This window comes from Musca autumnalis, unplaced genomic scaffold, assembly GCF_047663935.1.
Source record: "Musca autumnalis isolate F117 unplaced genomic scaffold, ASM4766393v1 scaffold_2, whole genome shotgun sequence".
Taxonomy (NCBI): Eukaryota; Metazoa; Arthropoda; class Insecta; order Diptera; family Muscidae; genus Musca; species Musca autumnalis.
In genome coordinates this window covers 207,136,164-207,155,761 of record NW_027411755.1, presented here as the reverse complement: position 1 = coordinate 207,155,761, position 19,598 = coordinate 207,136,164, and the positions used below count along the sequence as shown (strand labels likewise).

The 19,598-nt window shown below is 40.3% G+C and overlaps 1 protein-coding gene across 1 annotated transcript in view; it reads right to left on the bottom strand.

Annotated features, from left to right (window-relative positions):
- The window catches only part of Tpr2 (Tetratricopeptide repeat protein 2), a 174,338-nt gene extending 157,745 nt beyond the window's left edge, over positions 1-16,593 (bottom strand). Inside the window, exon 1 of the mRNA XM_073970690.1 lies at positions 15,802-16,593. Within this exon, the coding sequence (XP_073826791.1) occupies positions 15,802-15,923 (122 nt within the window). The 5' untranslated portion in view covers positions 15,924-16,593. The remainder of the gene's footprint in view (positions 1-15,801) is intronic.
- Positions 16,594-19,598: the final 3,005 nt, after the last annotated feature.

Genomic DNA, 19,598 nt, shown 5'->3' with positions numbered 1-19,598 from the left:
ATATGTTTGAAATAAATACTTTCTTCTGGTATCCTATAAAGACTCTATTCAGGTCATTCATAAAGATTCCCTTTAGGTCCTCTATAAAGAAACCGTTCAGGTTGTCTGTAATTAATCTTCAGGTTATATAAAAGCACCCTTCACATTGTCTATAAAGTCATCCTTGAGGTCGTCTATAAAGATTTCATTCAGGTCATCTACAAGAAACTACTTCATGTCGCCTGCATTTATTTCCTTTCGTCGTTTATATAGACTTCCTTAACATCCCCTTCTGTTAGCCTATAAAGAACACGTTTTGCGAGTTTTATCACTCCATAAATATAATATTTTTTTAATCAAGATTTCGTGTTGTTAAATGTTGGTAACTGATTTGCAAATAATTATTTTTAATGTACAATACTTGTTGTGCTTCCAACACAAAAACTCATCATTGTCAAGGTTAATGATGAATGTTTCAACAATTTGGCAAAACACGAATCTTAACTCCTAAACAAATAAAACTATTGCTACTTGTTTATAATTGTTTAGACAAGAAATATTAACAATGCTTATGACTCAACATTTAGAAGACAATGTCAAAGTGAAATAACGCTATTTAAAATGATATGATACACACGACGACGAAACAAGTTAAACAATAATTTCGGATTTTTTTTAAACATTACAATCCAGTCTAGACAATTTCGCAACAGGTTCTTTCTTCAATGACAATATTTCGCTACAAATATATTTACAAAATCTGGTATTCAAAAATCGAGACTAGCAGGTTTTGCCCCAAGCATTTGCAAATTCATTGAAAATTGCAAAAATTCTTTAAAAAAAAGAAAATAAAAATATTCATATTGCAATTCATCATATTCATTACGGATAGTCGTAATAAAGTTTATTTAAAACAAAATCCGTGAACAATTGAATTACAAAGTTATTTTACTTTCTGACAAGTGTGTCACCCGCTTGTCTTTGCTCTAAGCTACATAGTAGAACTATTTGATTACTTAAATAATATAAATAGACTGTAACTTAAACAGCTACGTCTTAAGAAAATGAAGTTTTTCCTCGTCTTCTTCTACTTCTCAACCTTAATTCAAAGTCCCATAACAACGTCACATGTTTGAACGTTGAAACAACTGCAACTTGGGAATTAACTTCTTCTTTTCTGTTTTTAAATCTTTTTTTCCATTCATTCATTTCTAGCTGCTACTTTCTCATTTACTTCGTTGCACCTGTATAGCATACCAACAGTATTACCTCCATTCCTTCAGAGTTATACAAAACTAATTAACGAAGTGGAAATGAAAATTGAATTAGTAAAAGTTGGATCCATTAATGGGGTTAAGATGAGGTGTACATATGATAGATGAAACATGTCAAAGTGAAAGAAAATTTAGGCAACGACAAATAGGGCAGGAAGACATGCACCAACAATTACCTGGGTGGCCTGGCTAACGAAGAAATTGAACCACTATAGGGCATTCGCTAATAACCAGCAGTAAAATGACCAAACCCACAGTTCTGTTATCAATTCTTTGAACAGGTATTTGCACCGAAAATGTAGGCAACGACAAATAGGGCATTCGGGAAGACATCCACCAACAATTGCCTGGGTGGCCTGGCTAACGACGAAATTGAACAAATATAGGGCATTCGTTAAAATCCAGCATTAAAATGACAAAACGCACTGTTCTGTTATCAATTCTTTGAACATGTATTTGCACCGAACTGAGATAAGCAAGATATTATTATCCTTTATATCCAGTTAAGATGATTCACCGACCTTCAGATCACCTTCAGTTTTGGTCCTCTATATTGGCTCCTTCTGGTAGTCTGTATCGGCTGCCTTGAAACCGCCAATAACGTAGCCTCTTTCTGATCGCTCACAAAGATGCCTTTTAGGTCTTCTATAAGACTCCCATCAGTTCGCATAGAAAACTCACTTTAGGCCGCCTAAAAAAGACTCTCTTTAGCCCTTCTAAATTCAGGTAGTATATAAAATTGGAGCCACCGTGGTGCTGTGGTAAGCAGCATTCAGAATATCTGGGGTTTAATCAATCCCTGACCAGAAAATCAACATTTTCGGCGTTGTCAAATCCCCTCAGGTAATGCTAGCTCAGTACTTCAGCCACGAAAAATTTCTTTACAATAAGCGCGGATTTTTTTTAAGAATATTTTTTCATCGACCTTCAAATCAATAAACGTGGATTTTTTAAAGAATATTTTTTCATCGACCTTCTGATCAAAAAACGTGGATTTTTTAAAGAATATTTTTTCATCGACCTTCTGATCAAAAAACGTGGATTTTTTAAAGAATATTTTTTCATCGACCTTCTGATCAAAAAACGTGGATTTTTTAAAGAATATTTTTTCATCGATCTTCTGATCAAAAAACGTGGATTTTTTAAAGAATATTTTTTCATCGACCTTCTGATCAAAAAACGTGGATTTTTTAAAGAATATTTTTTCATCGACCTTCTGATCAAAAAACGTGGATTTTTTAAAGAATATTTTTTCATCGACCTTCTGATAAAAAAACGTGGATTTTTTAAAGAATATTTTTTCATCGACCTTCTGATCAAAAAACGTGGATTTTTTAAAGAATATTTTTTCATCGACCTTCTGATCAAAAAACGTGGATTTTTTAAAGAATATTTTTCATCGACCTTCTGATCAAAAAACGTGGATTTTTTAAAGAATATTTTTTCATCGACCTTCTGATCAAAAAACGTGGATTTTTTAAAGAATATTTTTTCATCGACCTTCTGATCAAAAAACGTGGATTTTTTAAAGAATATTTTTTCATCGACCTTCTGATCAAAAAACGTGGATTTTTTAAAGAATATTTTTTCATCGACCTTCTGATCAAAAAACGTGGATTTTTAAAGAATGTTTTTCATCGACACTCAGGCCAAAAAAAGGTCTTCTCTTCATGTCGTATATATAGACTTCCTTCAGGTCGTCTATAAGGACTTCTTTCGGGTCGCCTATAGAAACTCAATCCAGGTTGTTGTAACAGTGTTTTATTATTATGTTTGTATGATCATTCTCCCGGGTGCCACCGTGGTGCAATGGTATGCACACCCGCCTTGCACACTAAGGGTCGTGGGTTCGATTCCCCGGCCAGGCAACATCAAAAATTTCAACGGTGGCAAATACCCCTCAGTAATGTTGGCGACATTTCCTGAGTATTTCAACCATGTAAAACTTCTCTACAAGTGGTGTCTTAGGACACGCCGTTCGGACTCGGCAATAAACAGTAGGTCCCATATCATTGAGCCAAAATGAATCGGGGTGCACTCATTGGTATGAGAGAAGTCTCCCTTGTCCCGTATGGGATGTTTGTGGAACAATTATATATTATGATCGTTCTCCTGTTCAATCTGGCTGTGGGTCTATCTCCAATTCCAGGAAGTTGGCTACTTCGATGGGATGTAACCACAGATCCACTGGAGTCAGATGAGTAGGCTTGGCGGGGCAGTTGAATCTTGCGGGCCCATGCCGCATACTGGGCAGATGTCTTGCACGGTGTGATCGATTCCCGCCCAACAGGAATTTAGGCGACTGCAATATCCCGAGCGTAATTGAGCCAAAACTATTCCGTTTTTGTCGTGGCAGCTGACGCTCTTCAGCTGCAATAGATGGGGGATGTGCTCCAATGACTGCATTCACACAATAATTGCGTATAGTCTTAGCAACTATGTCCGTGTGAATGTTGTTCAAACCTGCCTGATATGCCTGTTGATCTAGAGGTTCTCTCCTATATTATTGGACCATCGTCTCTAGAGCATGAATATCCTTCTTGATATGCCTGAGTGTATCGGTGGCCAGCAGATGGTGATTGGCGATTTCGCTTTTGTCACCTGTAGCGAAGACCCTTGAGGCCTTAGTCCTCCCCAGCATTAGAAATAGTTAGCAAGTTGCCGATCATCAGCATCGATTCCGTAAGCAGCACAGCACGACAAAAGCACTGCACGCCATCTCCACACATATTTTTCGAGGACTCAACCAGCATAAGCCGTATGATAAAACAATGATGGTGGCGCTTGACTTATAAAAAGCCTTTAATACCGTCAAACACTCCACGCTGTTCGAGCACATCGAGCAGATAACCCTCCGGCCAAGTCTGAAACGTTGGATAATCAAATATATGTGTGGTCGCCAGTCGTATGTGGAATTCAGGAACAAGAAATCCAAGCCCCGTAGAGTAAAACAGGGAGTTCCCCAAGGAGGGTGATATCTTCGGAACTGTTTAACCTCTACCTTTCCTGTATACCGCCCCCTCCAGACGGCATTGAGATCGTAACGTATGCGGATGATTGTACGATCCTGGCGTCAGGTACCTACCCTGATAACATCAGTGAGAGACTGAACTCCTATTTAACCGATCTTACCACCTTTTTCCATGCGAGGAATATGCAGATATCCGCCACTAAATCGACGGCCACTCTGTTCACCACATGGACGGCGCAGTATAGAACAGAGTTGAATATCAGGGTCGATGGTAGCAGAATTCCGACCACAAACTGCCCCAACATTTTAGGGGTCACATTCGACACCACTTTCACGTCGTCCGCGCAGCTATCTGCGACAAACTGAAATGTATGAACAAGGTCCTCAAGTCCCTAGCCGACAGCACTTGGGGTGCAGATAAAAAAACCTTGTTGACCACGTATAAAGCGATAGGTCGGTGTGTGGTAAGCTATGCGGCGCCAGTTTGGTCCCCGAATTCATGTGACACGCAGTGCGATAAGATTCAAATTTGTCAGAACGCCGCCCTGAGAACAGCAACAGGGTGCCTCCTCAAATCTACAGTGTACCATCTACATGAGGAGGCAAAGATTCTTCCAGTACGACAACATAATGAGATGCTATCGTTGCAGTACTTGCTCGGGTGTTACCGTGAGAGCCATCCCACTCAATCCAGGTCGTCTGTAAATACTCCCTTCAGGGCGACTATAAAGATTCCTCTCAGGTTTTTGTTGTTGTAGCAGGATGAAACCTACGTAGAAGCATAGGTTTGGTGCTGGGGTCAATCCGGTGCAAAAGAACCCGTTGCCGTGGGATTAATTCCCGTTAGTTCGTCCCTTCATTTAAAAGATTTCCTTCTGGTCGCATATAAAGACACCCACTAGGTCATCTATAAAGACTCCCTCCAGGCCGTCTTTAAAACTTCCATCTGGTCGAATATAAAGACACTCTCCAGATCTTCTATAAAAACCCCTCCAGGCCGTCTAAAAAGAATTGGAATGTAAAAAAACCTTGCTTTGGGGTGTTGGTGAAATCCATGCAGTCCTAAAATCATTACCTTACAGCTCCAGGAGAAAAAATAAGTGACATTAACAATGTTGTTAAAGACCCTCAATCGTCTAGACTTCATTTCCGAGTGACACGTAATGGAGAATTCTGCAAAAGTTGCGTCAGAGGGCAAACGTGAATCATCTTCAGAAGAAGTACAAGATGATACAGGACAATTCTTGTTAACCATGCCGCTTTGATGGAAAATTACCCACCCAAATGCATCTGTGAGTACTGCTGTGGTGCTGCCGGTGCAAATAAAGCAACATTGATAATGACACACAGAGGCGCGCCGTCTGGATTTTCTTACTGAGTGACATGCAATGGGTAATTCTGGAAATGTCTCAAAGGAGTAATAAAGAATTCATACTTACGTCCAGGTGGCAAATCTGCATCAAAAAATATTCCTATGCATCAAATAAAGCCCTGAAACATCCACCACCCTCTATACCAAGCCAAACCTCGTTCACAACTGGTACAATAAAGATTCTTTTACCGTAGGATGCTAAACACGTAGAGAAAATGAATTGTTCCTGGGACTCTAAACAGGTGCGATAGTTCCGTATGAGGTAAGCTAAGTGACGCCGATGTAGTTAGTGAAGTAAAGCTGAACTAGAAACTGCAGTATGTCTTTAGGATATCATTTACATGAGGAGGCAAAGTACCTGCTTGGGTATTACCAAGGATGGGTGCATTTTAGAAACTGTTCAGCCTCACCTACCTGAGGGAGCATTACGACAGGGTTTATGTTGCCTCGTGCTGCGCCAATATGAACCCTAGTGAGTCCTTATCATCAATATCATCGAATTATGAAACTCCCCCACAATCTCCCAGACAGCAGTATCAGCAGCAGCCATTAACACCGCGTACTGCTGACCCAGTTCCTGAGGATGTAACATTCTTGCAGTTTAACTGCGATGGTCTTCGAACCAAGATCAATGAGATCGTGGACTTTATGAGTCGGAGAAATATTATGGTCGCGGCGATCTAGGAAACGAAGCTGAGCAACAGCTGCAGTCTTCGGGGTTGTGATGGATACAACGTTCGAGGGCTTGCATTCCAACTGCACCAGTCTGTCCAGTACAGACCTATCTCGCCTGAGCTAGACTCTAGTGACCCATACTTGGAGTGTATGGAGGTAGCGGTAAGGTGTGGATCCGCCGAGATAGAACTGCTGAATGTATATATCCAGCCGGTCAATAGCTGTGTCCCGCATTATTTGCCTAACATCAGATCTCTGTTGCGAGGTGATAACCGGCTGGTCCTAGGGGATTCCAATGCACATCACGAGTAATGGCATTCAGCTCTAGGGAATGACCAGAAAGGTACAGATCTGGCTGAGCAAATAGACAGCTCCACATTATGCACTGCGAACGAGGACGCACCCAATAGGATTAGAGGAGATTGTCACAGTTCGCCTGACATATCCATCGTGTCACCTGGTCTAACGAATGACGTGACATGGCAACCCGTCATTTCCCTTGGGTCGGTCCATCTCCCAATCCTCATCTCCATAAACAGACCACCGGACTTCATAACCTCTGAACGCCGCACTTTCATTAATCATGGAAAAGTTTTTGAGAACTGCCCAGTCACTCTGATGTTCGGGTAGCAGAGAGGAAGTTCCGAGACATCGTGACTGCTGCAGCCGCTCGCTTTATCCCTGCTGTTCGAATACCTGAAATAAGACCTAATTTCCCAGCAGAGGCGATGGAATTAGCCAATGACCGTGATGAGCTTCGCCGCCCGAACCCTAACGACCCCAGAGTCAGGGAACTGACAATGGAAGCCAATAGATTATTCAGCGAACACAAGTGGAAAAAGTGGCTAGAACATCTGAAGTGCTGCAACATTGCAGCCGGCTGTAATAAATTGTGGACAACGGTTAAGGCGCTATCGAACCCTGGTAGGAGAGACGATCGGACATCTGCCACGTTTAACGGCTTGGGTGTGACAGATCCGAAGAGGTGCGCTGGCTATTTCTACCGACAATTTATCGAGCACCCGGATAGCGACCGGGCAAAGAGAAGTGTTTTGCGTCGTTTGCAATCTCTTCCAGCCGAGAAAGAACCGCCACAATTTACGATGGATGATGTTGCAGATGTTATCCGAGGAGCAAAGTCATCCAAAACGCTTGGACCTGACGGAATTTCTATGGTGATGCTAAAACAGCTGGATGGCCCAGGAGTCGAGTATTTAAGTAGGGTGCTCAACTTATCGCTAGCCACCCTAATAATTCCCGAAGCCTGGAAGATGGGCAGGGTGGTCCCGTTGCTGAAACCTGGCAAAGATGCCAGTAAAGGTGAGTCGTACAGGCCGATTTCGCTTCCATCACCAGTAGCAAAGATACTCGAGGCATTACTCCTCTCCAGCATCAGAACGTGTTATCCAGTTGCAGATCATCAACACGGGTTCCGGAAGCAGCACAGTACCCCAACAGCACTGCACGCCATTTCCACATATATTGGACGAGGACTCAACCAGGACAAACCATGTCACAGAACAGTGATGGTAGCATTGGATCTGAGCAAAGCGTTTGATACGGTCAGCCATGCTAGGCTGTTCGAGGATATCGAGAATACTACCCTCCGGCCTTGTCTGAAATGCTGTGTCATCAACTATTTGTGTGGTCGCCAGTCATACGTGGAATTCAGAGACAGGAAGTCCAAACCCCGTAGAGTGAAGCAGGGATAGGCCTGTGGTAAGCTATGATCTGTGGTAAGCTATGATCTGTGGTAAGCTATGAGGCGCCTGCGTGGTTTGCTAACGTAAGTGATACGCAATGGGATAAACTACAAATCTGTCAGAATACTGCACTGAGAACAGCTACAGGGTGTCACCTCATGTCTGCAGTGGACCATTTACATGAGGAGACAAAGATCCTTCCTGTGAGTCGTCACAACAGGATGTTGACGATGCAGTACTTGCTTGGATGCTATAGGCAAGACCACCCAAATCACCATCTGGTGGATATGCCTGAACCCCCCAGGCGAGTTAGGGATGATTATAGAGATCTAGAGAGAGAGGTCCAAAGATATAAAAGAGAACCTCTAGATCAACGTTCATACCAGACAGGTTTAAGAGACATTCATACTGATGCGGTTGCAGAGGCTCTGGCAGTCCTCGAAGATCATCCACCACCCGTGGCAGCGGAAGAACAGCAGCTGCCAAGACAAACGAGAGTCGTGTTGGCGAAACTTAGATCTGGTTGGTGCAGCCGCCTCAATTCTTACTGGGCCAGGATTGATGGCACGCGGAATATCTGCCCAGCATGTGGCACCGGTCCGCATACTACGCAGCACCTGTTTAACTTCCCAGCCAACCCGACTGACTTAACTCCTCTCTCTCTCTCTTTGGACTAATCCAATTCAGGTGGCGTCCTTTCTGAGCTTGGAGATGGAGGCAGAGCCGAATCAATAAAATAAAGATTTACATGTATTTGTAGAAGCTGCTACATCAACAACAACTACTAGTGCCCTCGCTAGTAGTGCGGCTAGCATTCCGCCTAGTCATCCAGATCCAGTGAACCGCGCCAATCTCCATTCCAGACAACAGCAAAGCAGTGATCCTTCCATCCAACAGTCTCAGCAAAGGCACCCACAGCAGCAATTAGTGCAGGGTGGTGACTCGATGGCCTCATTCCAAATCATGCAGTTCAACTGCAATGGTTTAAGGAATAAGGTTATTGACATCACCAATTTCATGCACGACAATAACATCCTAATTGCTGCTCTCCAGGAGACGAAGTTGACCAGTAATTGTTCCCTCTCGTCCTCAGGGAATTATAACATCATCAGACGAGATAGGGAAAGGGATCATGGAGGTGGCCTCGCATTTATCATCCAGCGAGACGTCAGATACACTCTGACGCCGCCTCCTGTTCCCCCCCGTTTCGATCCTTTCCTTGAGGTCATGAGCATCTCAGTTCATTCCGATGATTCTGATATCGAGATCATCAATGTATACATTCCGCCCGTCAACAGCATTGGGGCAAGTTATCACCCTAGCATAATTCATCTGCTTCAAGGGGATAACCGAATTGTTCTTGGCGATTTCAATGCTCATCACGAGATATGGCACTCCCAGTTGCCGAACGATCCACGCGGTATTCTCATTGCGGACCAGATAGACGAATCCGACTTCGCATCCATCAATGAGGAATCCTCCACTAGAATTACAGCCAGATGCTCGAGTTCTCCGGACATTTCCATCGTTAGTCCCTCGCTCCTTCCTTTCGCATCTTGGCAAACAAAAGTCGCGCTAAATTCCGACCACATTCCAATCTTGGTCACAGTGGAGAAACCTAGCGATTTCGTTGAGCCCGACAAGCGCACATTCGTGAACTACAACAAAGCCAACTGGCATGGCTTCACGAATTTCATTGACGACTCCTTACGTCACTTGCCGCCGCCCTCATGTGCCAGAAAGGGTGAGAGAACACTAAGGGAAGTAATCCTCAAGGCGGCAAAACGCTTTATTCCAGCGGGCAGAATTCCTCTCATGAGACCAAATTATCCATCCAGGGCATCCCGTTTGGCACAACAGCGCGATCAAATACGTGTCGATGACCCAGCTGACGAACGAATTGGGCAATTGAACGCGGAAATTGAGAACCTGGTTCTCGAACACAGGCGTTCCAAGTGGATTCAACATCTCGACCACTGCACAATTAATTCCAAGCAACTTTGGTCCACAATTAAAAGTCTATCTGGTTCCAACAAGAATAGAAATCTCCCTGCTATAGCCTTCAATAACATTACATATTCCGATGCCAAAAAGTGTGCAACACAGTTCTGCCGCCAATTCATTGAGCATCCATCTTCGCAGAGCAGGTCCAGGCGAGCCGTTTTCCGGAGATGCAAGTCACTAAAGCGTGATTTGCAGCCCATCTCCTTCACATCCAGTGAAGTCGAGAGAATTATCTCCAAATCCAAACCATCCAAAGCCCTTGGGCCAGACGGCATATCCATGGTAATGTTAAAGAAGTTGGGAGCAGTAGGTTTGAGCTACTTGACAAAGGTCCTGGAACTATCAATTTCCCAATTGGTAATTCCAGACGTTTGGAAAGTGGCTCGTATAATTCCTATTCTAAAGCCAGACAAATCCGCTACAAATGGGGAATCCTACCGCCCGATCTCCATGCTTTCACCAGTAGCAAAGGTTTTAGAGTCCCTATTGCTCCCATCCCTGAAACAGCATTTCCACCTTGCCTCCCACCAACATGGTTTCAGGGAAGCTCATAGCACAACCACGGCTTTGCAAGAGATAACCACAAAGATTGCGAACGGCCTAAATCAGCTACGACCACCCAAACGGACCATTGTGGCAGCGCTTGACCTGTCCAAGGCGTTTGACACGGTCGACCATTCCATGCTGATTTCTGACGTCATGAATTCCACCCTTCCCAATTACGCCAAGCGTTGGATTGCCAATTACCTTAATGGTAGGCAAGCCTTCGTTGAATTCCGAGGCCAAAAATCCAAATTCCGCAAGATTAAAATGGGAGTACCCCAAGGTGGAGTACTATCCCCCATTTTATTCAACATCTATCTTGCTAATCTCCCTCCTCCACCAGCAGATATTTCGGTGGTGTCGTATGCCGATGACTGCACCATAATTTCATCTGGTGTTGACATCGACGACGTAAGTGCTAGAATTTCCAACTACCTAGCCACCATCACAAATTTCTTCCGGGAGCGCAATCTTCAGCTATCCCCTACAAAGTCCTCAGTGTCCTTATTCACTTCCTGGACGAAGGAAGTTAACAACCAGCTTGATGTATTTGTCGAAGGCAGGCGTATCCCCACTGTTCATAGTCCAAAGATCCTTGGGGTAGTTTTCGACAATCTTCTCCACTTCTCTTCGCACGCCACCTACATCAACCAGAAAGTGAAATCCAGGAACAAAGTCCTTAAAGCTTTAGCTGGCACCTCCTGGGGCAGAGATAAGGAGACATTAATAACGACCTATAAGGCCATCGGTCGGTCTGTCTTCAATTATGCTGCCCCGGTTTGGACTTCCTTCCTGAGTGACACCCAATGGAGAATCCTGCAGACGACGCAAAATAATGCTCTCCGAATTGCTACGGGTTGCGTCCAGATGTCACAGGTAGATCATCTTCATGAGGAGACCAGGATGCTGTCAGTCAGGCAACATAATGTGTTGCTGACTAGACAGTTCCTGCTGGCTAGTCATCAGCCGAGTCACCCCAACCATCACGTAGTGATGGAAGATCCACCACCTAGACGCATCCGTAAGGACTTCAGGTGTTACCGTGATGACATCCAAGACGTCATTCCATCGGACGTCAACCGATTGTCTTACACGGACTCCCTGAACATTGTGCACCAACGGGCGGTCTCCGAAGCCATAAGTGTGTACAAAAACAATAAAGTCCTAAATCAACATCCTCCAGCAATTTCGGATAGTGAGAGGCTTCTTCCAAGGCAAACTCGTTCCATACTGGCACAACTTAGGTCTGGTTACAGTAGCATTCTCAATTCCTACAGAGAACGCATTGTTCCCGGTACCATAAATAGGTGCCCCTCCTGCCATCAGAGCCCTCACGATACTTCACATCTATTCAACTGTCCGTCCGCCCCCACAAATCTAACCCCTGTTGATTTGTGGTCACATCCAATTGAAGTAGCACAATTCCTTCAATTGCCAACATCAAATCCTATTCACACAACTGATTAATAATATATTCCATTTTCTTTTCTCGTTCCATTCTTCCTTAATAATTTTCAGGAAAGAGCTTCCGAATACAACCGAACTGTTACAACAACAACAACAACAACAACAACTACTTGATTTTGATCGCTAACTCACCGAAGCAATAAATGCAACATGACAGAGATCTCACCTACTCAACAATATTTTCAATCTGATATAACCCTCAAAACCAAATGTCGGATATCCGACACGTCTAAACAATTTCGGAAGCTAGATCGTTTAGATTTCTAAACGATTTTTGGAGGCGAAATAGTTCAGATTTCGTACCGATTTCGTGCCGAATTTAGAGCGAATATCGGAAATAAATTTCCCCTCCGAATTTCCCAAGGATTTTCTTCAGATTCGTTCCGAAATAGAAACGATTTCGCTCCGACATTTCGTTCCGAAATTATGTCAACCACTTCATACAACTTTCGTTAAGATATCGTTACGATTTCGGATCCGACATCGGACGTAGCGTTCGAGTTTTGTTCCGAATTCGTTACGATGTCGGTACGATTTGTTTACTGGGAACTTATTTCCCCTTCGGGGAACCTGTAACCCCTATAGGGCGCGTCCCCAGGTGGCGGATAGGGGAATGCTTCCCAGATATGGGTGGTAGGACGGAAATCAAATACGTCCCGCGGACCAACAGGTTGCTGCGTCTGACCTTAAGTAAAGCGGCAGCAAACAGCGTCTGAACTCCATGAGGAGCGGCTGAAAACTAGATGGAAAACTGTAAACCCTTCAGAATTCTATACAATAAGGAAAATGAACCTATTTTTGATATATCAGAAAAGATGATAATATGGAAGGAGTACATAAAGCTCCTTTTTGCCGACCAGAACCGATCAACATATGTGATGATGACGAATGAACCGCCAGAAGGAACATCTATAACCAAACAAGAAATTGAGTCAGCAGTAAAATCCTTAAAACTTAAAAAAGCATGTGGTCCTGATGAGATTCCATCGGAAATATTGAAGTTAATAGACGGAGATAACATTAATATCCTGAACAAGCTATTTAATTACATATATGAGACCGGGGAATACCCAAATGACTGGCTGAGATCAAAGTTTATAACTATACCAAAGAAAACACAGCCGAAACACTGCAGTGACTACAGACTTATCAGTCTAATGAGCCATGCATTGAAGATTTTCCTAAAAATAATTCATGGACGAATATATGAGAAGTGTGAAAAAGTTATGGGTGCTTCCCAATTTGGTTTTAAGGAAGGCATGGGAACCCGCGAAGCTCTTTCTTCCCTACAAATCCTAGTTGAAAAATGCAAAGCTGTTCAAAAAGATGTATATATATGCTTTATTGATTACGAAAAGGCTTTCGATACAGTACAGCACGACAAGTTAATAGAGATTCTTACGTCCATTGGTATCGGGCAGAATGAAATTCGATGTATAAAAAGCTTGTATTGGCATCAGACTGCACATGTCGACGTAAACGGAGAATGCACGGAAGACATAGTAATATCAAAAGGTGTCAGACAAGGATGTATATTATCCCCCTTATTGTTCAATGTATACTCCGAAAGAATATTCCAAGAATCTATCAATGATGTCAAAAAAGGAATCCTGGTTAATGGTACTTTTCTCAACAATATTAGATATGCCGACGACACAACCATACTAGCCGATAGCATTGCAGGGCTGCAATACCTACTTACTAGACTAACAACGCACAGTGAAAGATATGGTCTAAAGATAAATATTAAAAAGACTAAGTACATGGTTATTTCCAAAGAAAATATGAGTAATCAAACACAATTAAAAATTAAAGATATGGACGTGGAAAGAGTACATAGCTTTAAATACCTCGGCGTCACAATAAATGACAAGTGGAACATTTCAAATGAAATAAGAAGCAGAATCGAAATGGCGAGAGAAGCTTTTGTAAAATACAAGAACATTTTTTTAAGTCATGATATTACTATAAAGTCAAAACTAAGATATCTGAAAACATATGTATGGTCTGTTTTGCTATATGGAGTCGAAATGTGGACCCTGAAGGCAGTTGACATGAAAAAACTTGAAGCTTTCGAGATGTGGACTTACAGGCGAATTCTCAAAATACCATGGACCAAGTTTGTAACGAACAATGAAGTACTGCGAAGAATACACCAAGAAAAAGAGCTTATACGTACAATAAAGAAACGAAAAACAGCATATCTTGGACACATCATGCGAAACAGCAAATACAAACTACTCCAAAACATCATCCGATGCAGAATAGAAGGCAGACAGTCCAGGGGAAGAAAAGAGAAGTCTTGGATTAACAATATTCAGGAATGGACCGGCATAAATGATGCCTCAACTCTACTCAGCAGGTGCAGAAATCGACAATCTTTTGCTGAAATAATAAACAACTTATAAATACATATAATCACTTAATATAATGTAATATATTTTATGTAATTGCACTGATCGCCATAAATTCGTAAAACGAATAGGCAAATAAAGAAGAAGAAGAAGATTGATGGCTATTGTCCTCTTTATTCTACATACGTATGTGTAGTACTACACAACCTAAAAGTCAATTGGCAACACTGTTCTCAACTCTTCAAAAACATGCAACCAAACTCTCCAATGTAAATATGAGGAAATCAAATTGGAACACCAAAACAAATAAACAAAAACAAATGCAATTGAAATAAGATGCAATGGTGAAACAAAAAAAAAAAGAAACGAGGAAGAAAAGAAATACAAGAAAATATATACAATGGCATAAAAATATTCTTTTTGAAAAAACTTTGTTTACTTTGTCCGTCGATGTTGTTATTGTTCTTGTTCCAACAACTTCGAAAAAAGAAAATAACGGTAATAAGAAATAAAAAACAGGCAGTACATTTGATGTGTGTGGGAGTAGCTTTGTGCGCGACTATGTGGGAAGAAAGAAGCCAACCATTCCCTGATTATATAAAGAAATGAAGTCGTCTTCTAGATGTAAATGACATTGAAATCAAATCTACGTAACAATCTCTATGTAAGTTTGTTGGCTTGCTTTCTTTTGATAATAGGTGTGTACGATAACCCAATAATTTGTACAAATTCGTACAAATTTTTGCTGAATGCTGTTCGATAACAAAATTATCCAGCAAAAGAGAGCGAGTTTGGAGAGATTTTTGGAGAGTTTTGTGACTGAGAACTTGCAAATTTTTGCTGGGAAAATTTGTCCCGCAAAAATTTGCAAGTCTGATCAGCTGATTTGAAAACATTTGTTTTGTTTTATTTTTTATTCTTGTTTGGCGAAAACATAAATAAACATTAAAATATCAAAAAATTAAACAATAAAAGCTGAAAAATATAAAAAAAAATCATGGAAAACAAGATCTTCAAATTGTTGCAAAAACTTTTCTTCTTCTTCTTTTTCAAAACAGTTGATTCCTTGCAAGTTTTTACAAATTGTTGTTCGATAACTTTCTGCAATTTTTCTTGCTTGAGAGAGTAAAATTCACTGAGAGAGGTTGCTGGAATTGACTGAGTAATTTTTGCTGGGAAAGTTATCGTACACACCTAATGATTATGGGGAAAACAACGAACACTCTCCATTCCTCTTTGCACACTCACTCGTCACACCACATATTTCATAATGGCCCAAGTACAAAATACAAACAAATGTATAAATGTAGGTAGAACTTTAATATTTTATTGCTCACTTGACTAGAAGAAAAACCATGGCAAAAAGCATGGTTATATTTGTATGCATTTATATTTGTGCTTAATCGATTACATTGGGAATGCATTTCCTTCCATATTGTTTGTTTTTTTTTATACTTACGTTGCATTGTCCTTGGGCACAATACTTTCGCTGGTGGTATTCTCAATTTCAGTTGGTTCGATTTCCATGTCGGAGGAGCTGTTTGATGATGAATCGCTGCTAACAACAATGACGTCTTCCATGAAACTGCTGGTAATGTTGGACACTTATTTATGTTTTTTGTTCAAAAACAAATTGTAATTCCTTCCTTGCACACAATAAGGATAAAGCAAGAACCGAAAAATTTGGGAAGCTTATTTCTTGTTGTTCTTCACTTCTTTTCCTACTACTTTTTTGGCAATATGTGCGAAAATTGTTTACAGCAAAATAAACTTTAGCACATAAAACAAACACAAATGATTTTTCAGATTGAAACTTGTCAAAAATAGAAAAAGAACAGTTCCTTTTTGTTTCGTTCTGCTGATCACGTTTCTATGGTACGACGACGACAATGAAGATTTTTTTTCGTTTTATTTTTTTGTTGTTTCACTATGCTGCTCTCCCCGTATTTTTCCGTTTGGTTGTTGTTTTGTTCTTTCTACTTTTCTAACAAGAAAACGACGACAAACCAAATCGCGCATTAACCACCCGTGTGGAAATATTTAAGCAATTCGCGTATTTCTTGGTTTGCAATTTAATAAAATTATTAACTAAACTATCGTTAATTAAATTCGCAACAAGAATAACAACTAAATTTTTGTGCAGCCAAAATACTCCACACGTTTTCAGCTGCGAAATGGTGCAAAGTGAATGAGAATATACGAACGTGGGTAGAATGTAAGAATGGCCAACAATGTCGCAGAAAGTGATGCCAAGTTTGAGAAAGTGTTGTCTGTGATTATAGTGTTGGAAAGCGTCCAGTAAGAAACGTCAATCGAATCCAACCTAGCAGAACTAAAGGTCTGGGTACATAATATCCTGTTTATATTATAGGCCGTTTACATATAACAGGGTTAACCCAGTGGGTCTGGGTTTCAAATGTCATTTCCATTGTGTATACTTCAAATAAATCCTCATAAAGAAGGTTAACCCTGCAAAAAACTATAATCTAAACGCCGTATTATAGCTTTCTGCCGGGTTAACCTTTTTCATGAGGATTTATTTGACGTATACCATGGTATAATTATGTCCCGGACCACACTAGAGCGATTTCAATGAAATAATTTCATGAAATTAGGAGTCCTTAGATCGAGTTCCCCACTACAGTAATTTTATAAAATTACTTTAGTATGGAACTCGATCTAAGAACGCATAATTTCATGTAATTATTTCACTGAAATCTCTCTAGTGTGGACCGGGACTATGTAGAGGTAGGCCAGGTATGAAAATCGCTGAAAAATAGTCCTTAATTAAATTAGGCAATTTTCCTTGCGGCAATTGTCAGTTTGTAGGTGAGAGAGGATGTTGAGTGACAAAGGGCCTGTTTATGTATGTCGATAAGAAAACGAATGCGGAAGAAAAACTACCAAATTTGAGTGTGTATTTCAAATTTGTTTTTTGTTTTGAAGCAAAAGCAAATGAAATAATATTTCAAAAACTAAAGTTTGGGTGTCTTTCATGCGCACACATTTTCGTTTCGAAATACATAAACTGGGGGAAAGAGTTCCCATATACCTCACCTCTCTCTTCAACAAACTGACAATTGCCGCATGGAAAATTGCATGATGTAAATATGGACATGCAATTCTTTAGCCATGGCTTAAAATGTCAAATGACATGGAGCAATAATAAAGGTGGATGTATATGCATAGTTAGTTGGTTTTACAAAAACATATGAAATTAGAACTTCACTGTTTATAATAGAGTAAAAAATAAAAATCACTTCAGTTATAGTACGTTTATATATAACCGGAATTAACAAACCCACTGGGTTTCAAATGCCAATTCCTTTGCTTATATTTCAAATAAATCCTCATAAAGAAGGTTAACCCTGCAAAAACCTATTATATAAACATGGCCTTATGCTCCGGAATAGTAATGCTAGATAAGTGTCCAAAAAAATAAAAGTTGTACCCAAAACTTAAGAAAGCGAAACAAAAATGCCATTCTCTTATCTTCTACTTGAAAAGTTTGGCTGATCTAACATCGTGATTTCTTGTCCTTGTTTTCAATTTTAAGATATAGTGTAAAAGCAGTTTTTTGTTGGAACAATTCACCGATGCATCTACCTTAATAACTTCTGACAGAATATGACATAACAGGAAAAAATTGTAATCAGCTGTTAGCTGCAGCCTACCTTATATGTTATTGTACCATGGTATACAAATTGGAATTGACATTTGAAACCCAGCGGGATTTTTAAATCCGATTATACACTCCACGTCAGTAGAATAGAACACCTAAATTTTTGTTAATGTTAGCTTATTTATCCCAAATCGAATGAATCTGCGTTTTTAATATTGTGGGGATTTAAAGTCTATGGTGTTTCGTATCAAACACAGAAAAAAGTATGTTTCTAGCTCTTCGCGAAATGATTTTCTGATTAATTTTCCGATAGTACTATGAAAAATAGGCACTTATTTTTGGTCATCAGGATAGAACATTCACTTTATTTTCGCGAATTTTTGAGATATTAACGCCAAATTTTCTTTCAGTCGATAAAGCAAGGCTTTCTAATCATTTTTCACCAAAGAAAACCTATAAATTATTCCGCGGACACCGAAAAAACAGCGTTAAAGGGTTTAAATTGACAGATATTTGAAACATCTCGGAATACAATAGGAGTCGCGTAGTTATGTCATACTTCTTCACAATAAGATAGAATATGACACTGACAATCTCGACGGATACAATCGAGTGCTTCGGATGCTGATAGAATGGAACATTTTCAAAATATTTATGAAAAACGTCAAAATTTCTTATAAAGACTATGATGTTTTGTTTAACAAAATGGGTGTTTCGCGAAAAACTCTGCCGTTTAAAGGTTTGGAAATATGCTCCAGATTTAGAGGAAAATAATCTGATATGAAAACAACCGCTATTTTAATACATTGAAGGAAATTTTATCACATTTTTCAAATTGAACACACCCTTTGGACTTCAAGTTTTATATGTGTTCTGTTTTCGGTGTACGCGACTGTTCTCAACAGTGTTATGCTCCAATATAAATGGACCAGTATAGGCTCTCTATACCGGATTTTACGAATTAGTATTTTTTTAACTGAACTCGCAAATGTAAAAGCCCCGTTTTCGCGGAAAACACAGTCATGGAAATTGAGGATATAGGTTTCGTATGTTGTTTTAAAAAGTACTGAAATTTCCCTCAGTGTATTAAAATAACGGTTATTTTCGTATCAGATTATCTTCCTCCAAATCTGGAGCATATTTCCAAACCTTTAAACGGCAGACTTGTTCGCGGAAAACCCATTTTATTGAACAAAACATCAAGGTATTTATAAGAAATTTTGACGTTTTTCATAAATATTTTGAAAATGTTCCATCTTATCAGCATCCGAAGCACTCGATTGTATCCGTCAAAGTTGTCTGTGTCATATTCTATATTATTGTGAAGAAATATGACATAACTGCGCGACTCCTATTGATATTCCGAGATGTTTCAAATATCTGTTAATTTAAACCCTTTAACGCTGTTATTTCGGTGTCCGCGGAATAATTTAAAGGTTTTCTTTGGTGAAAAATGATAAGAAAGCCTTGCTTTATCGACTGAAAGAAAATTCTCAAAAATTCGCGAAAATAAAGTGTCTGTTCTATCCTGATGACCAAAAATAAATGCCTATTTTTCATAGTACTATCGGAAAATTGATCAGAAAATCATTTCGCGAAGAGCTAGAAACATAATTTTTTCTGTGTTTGATACG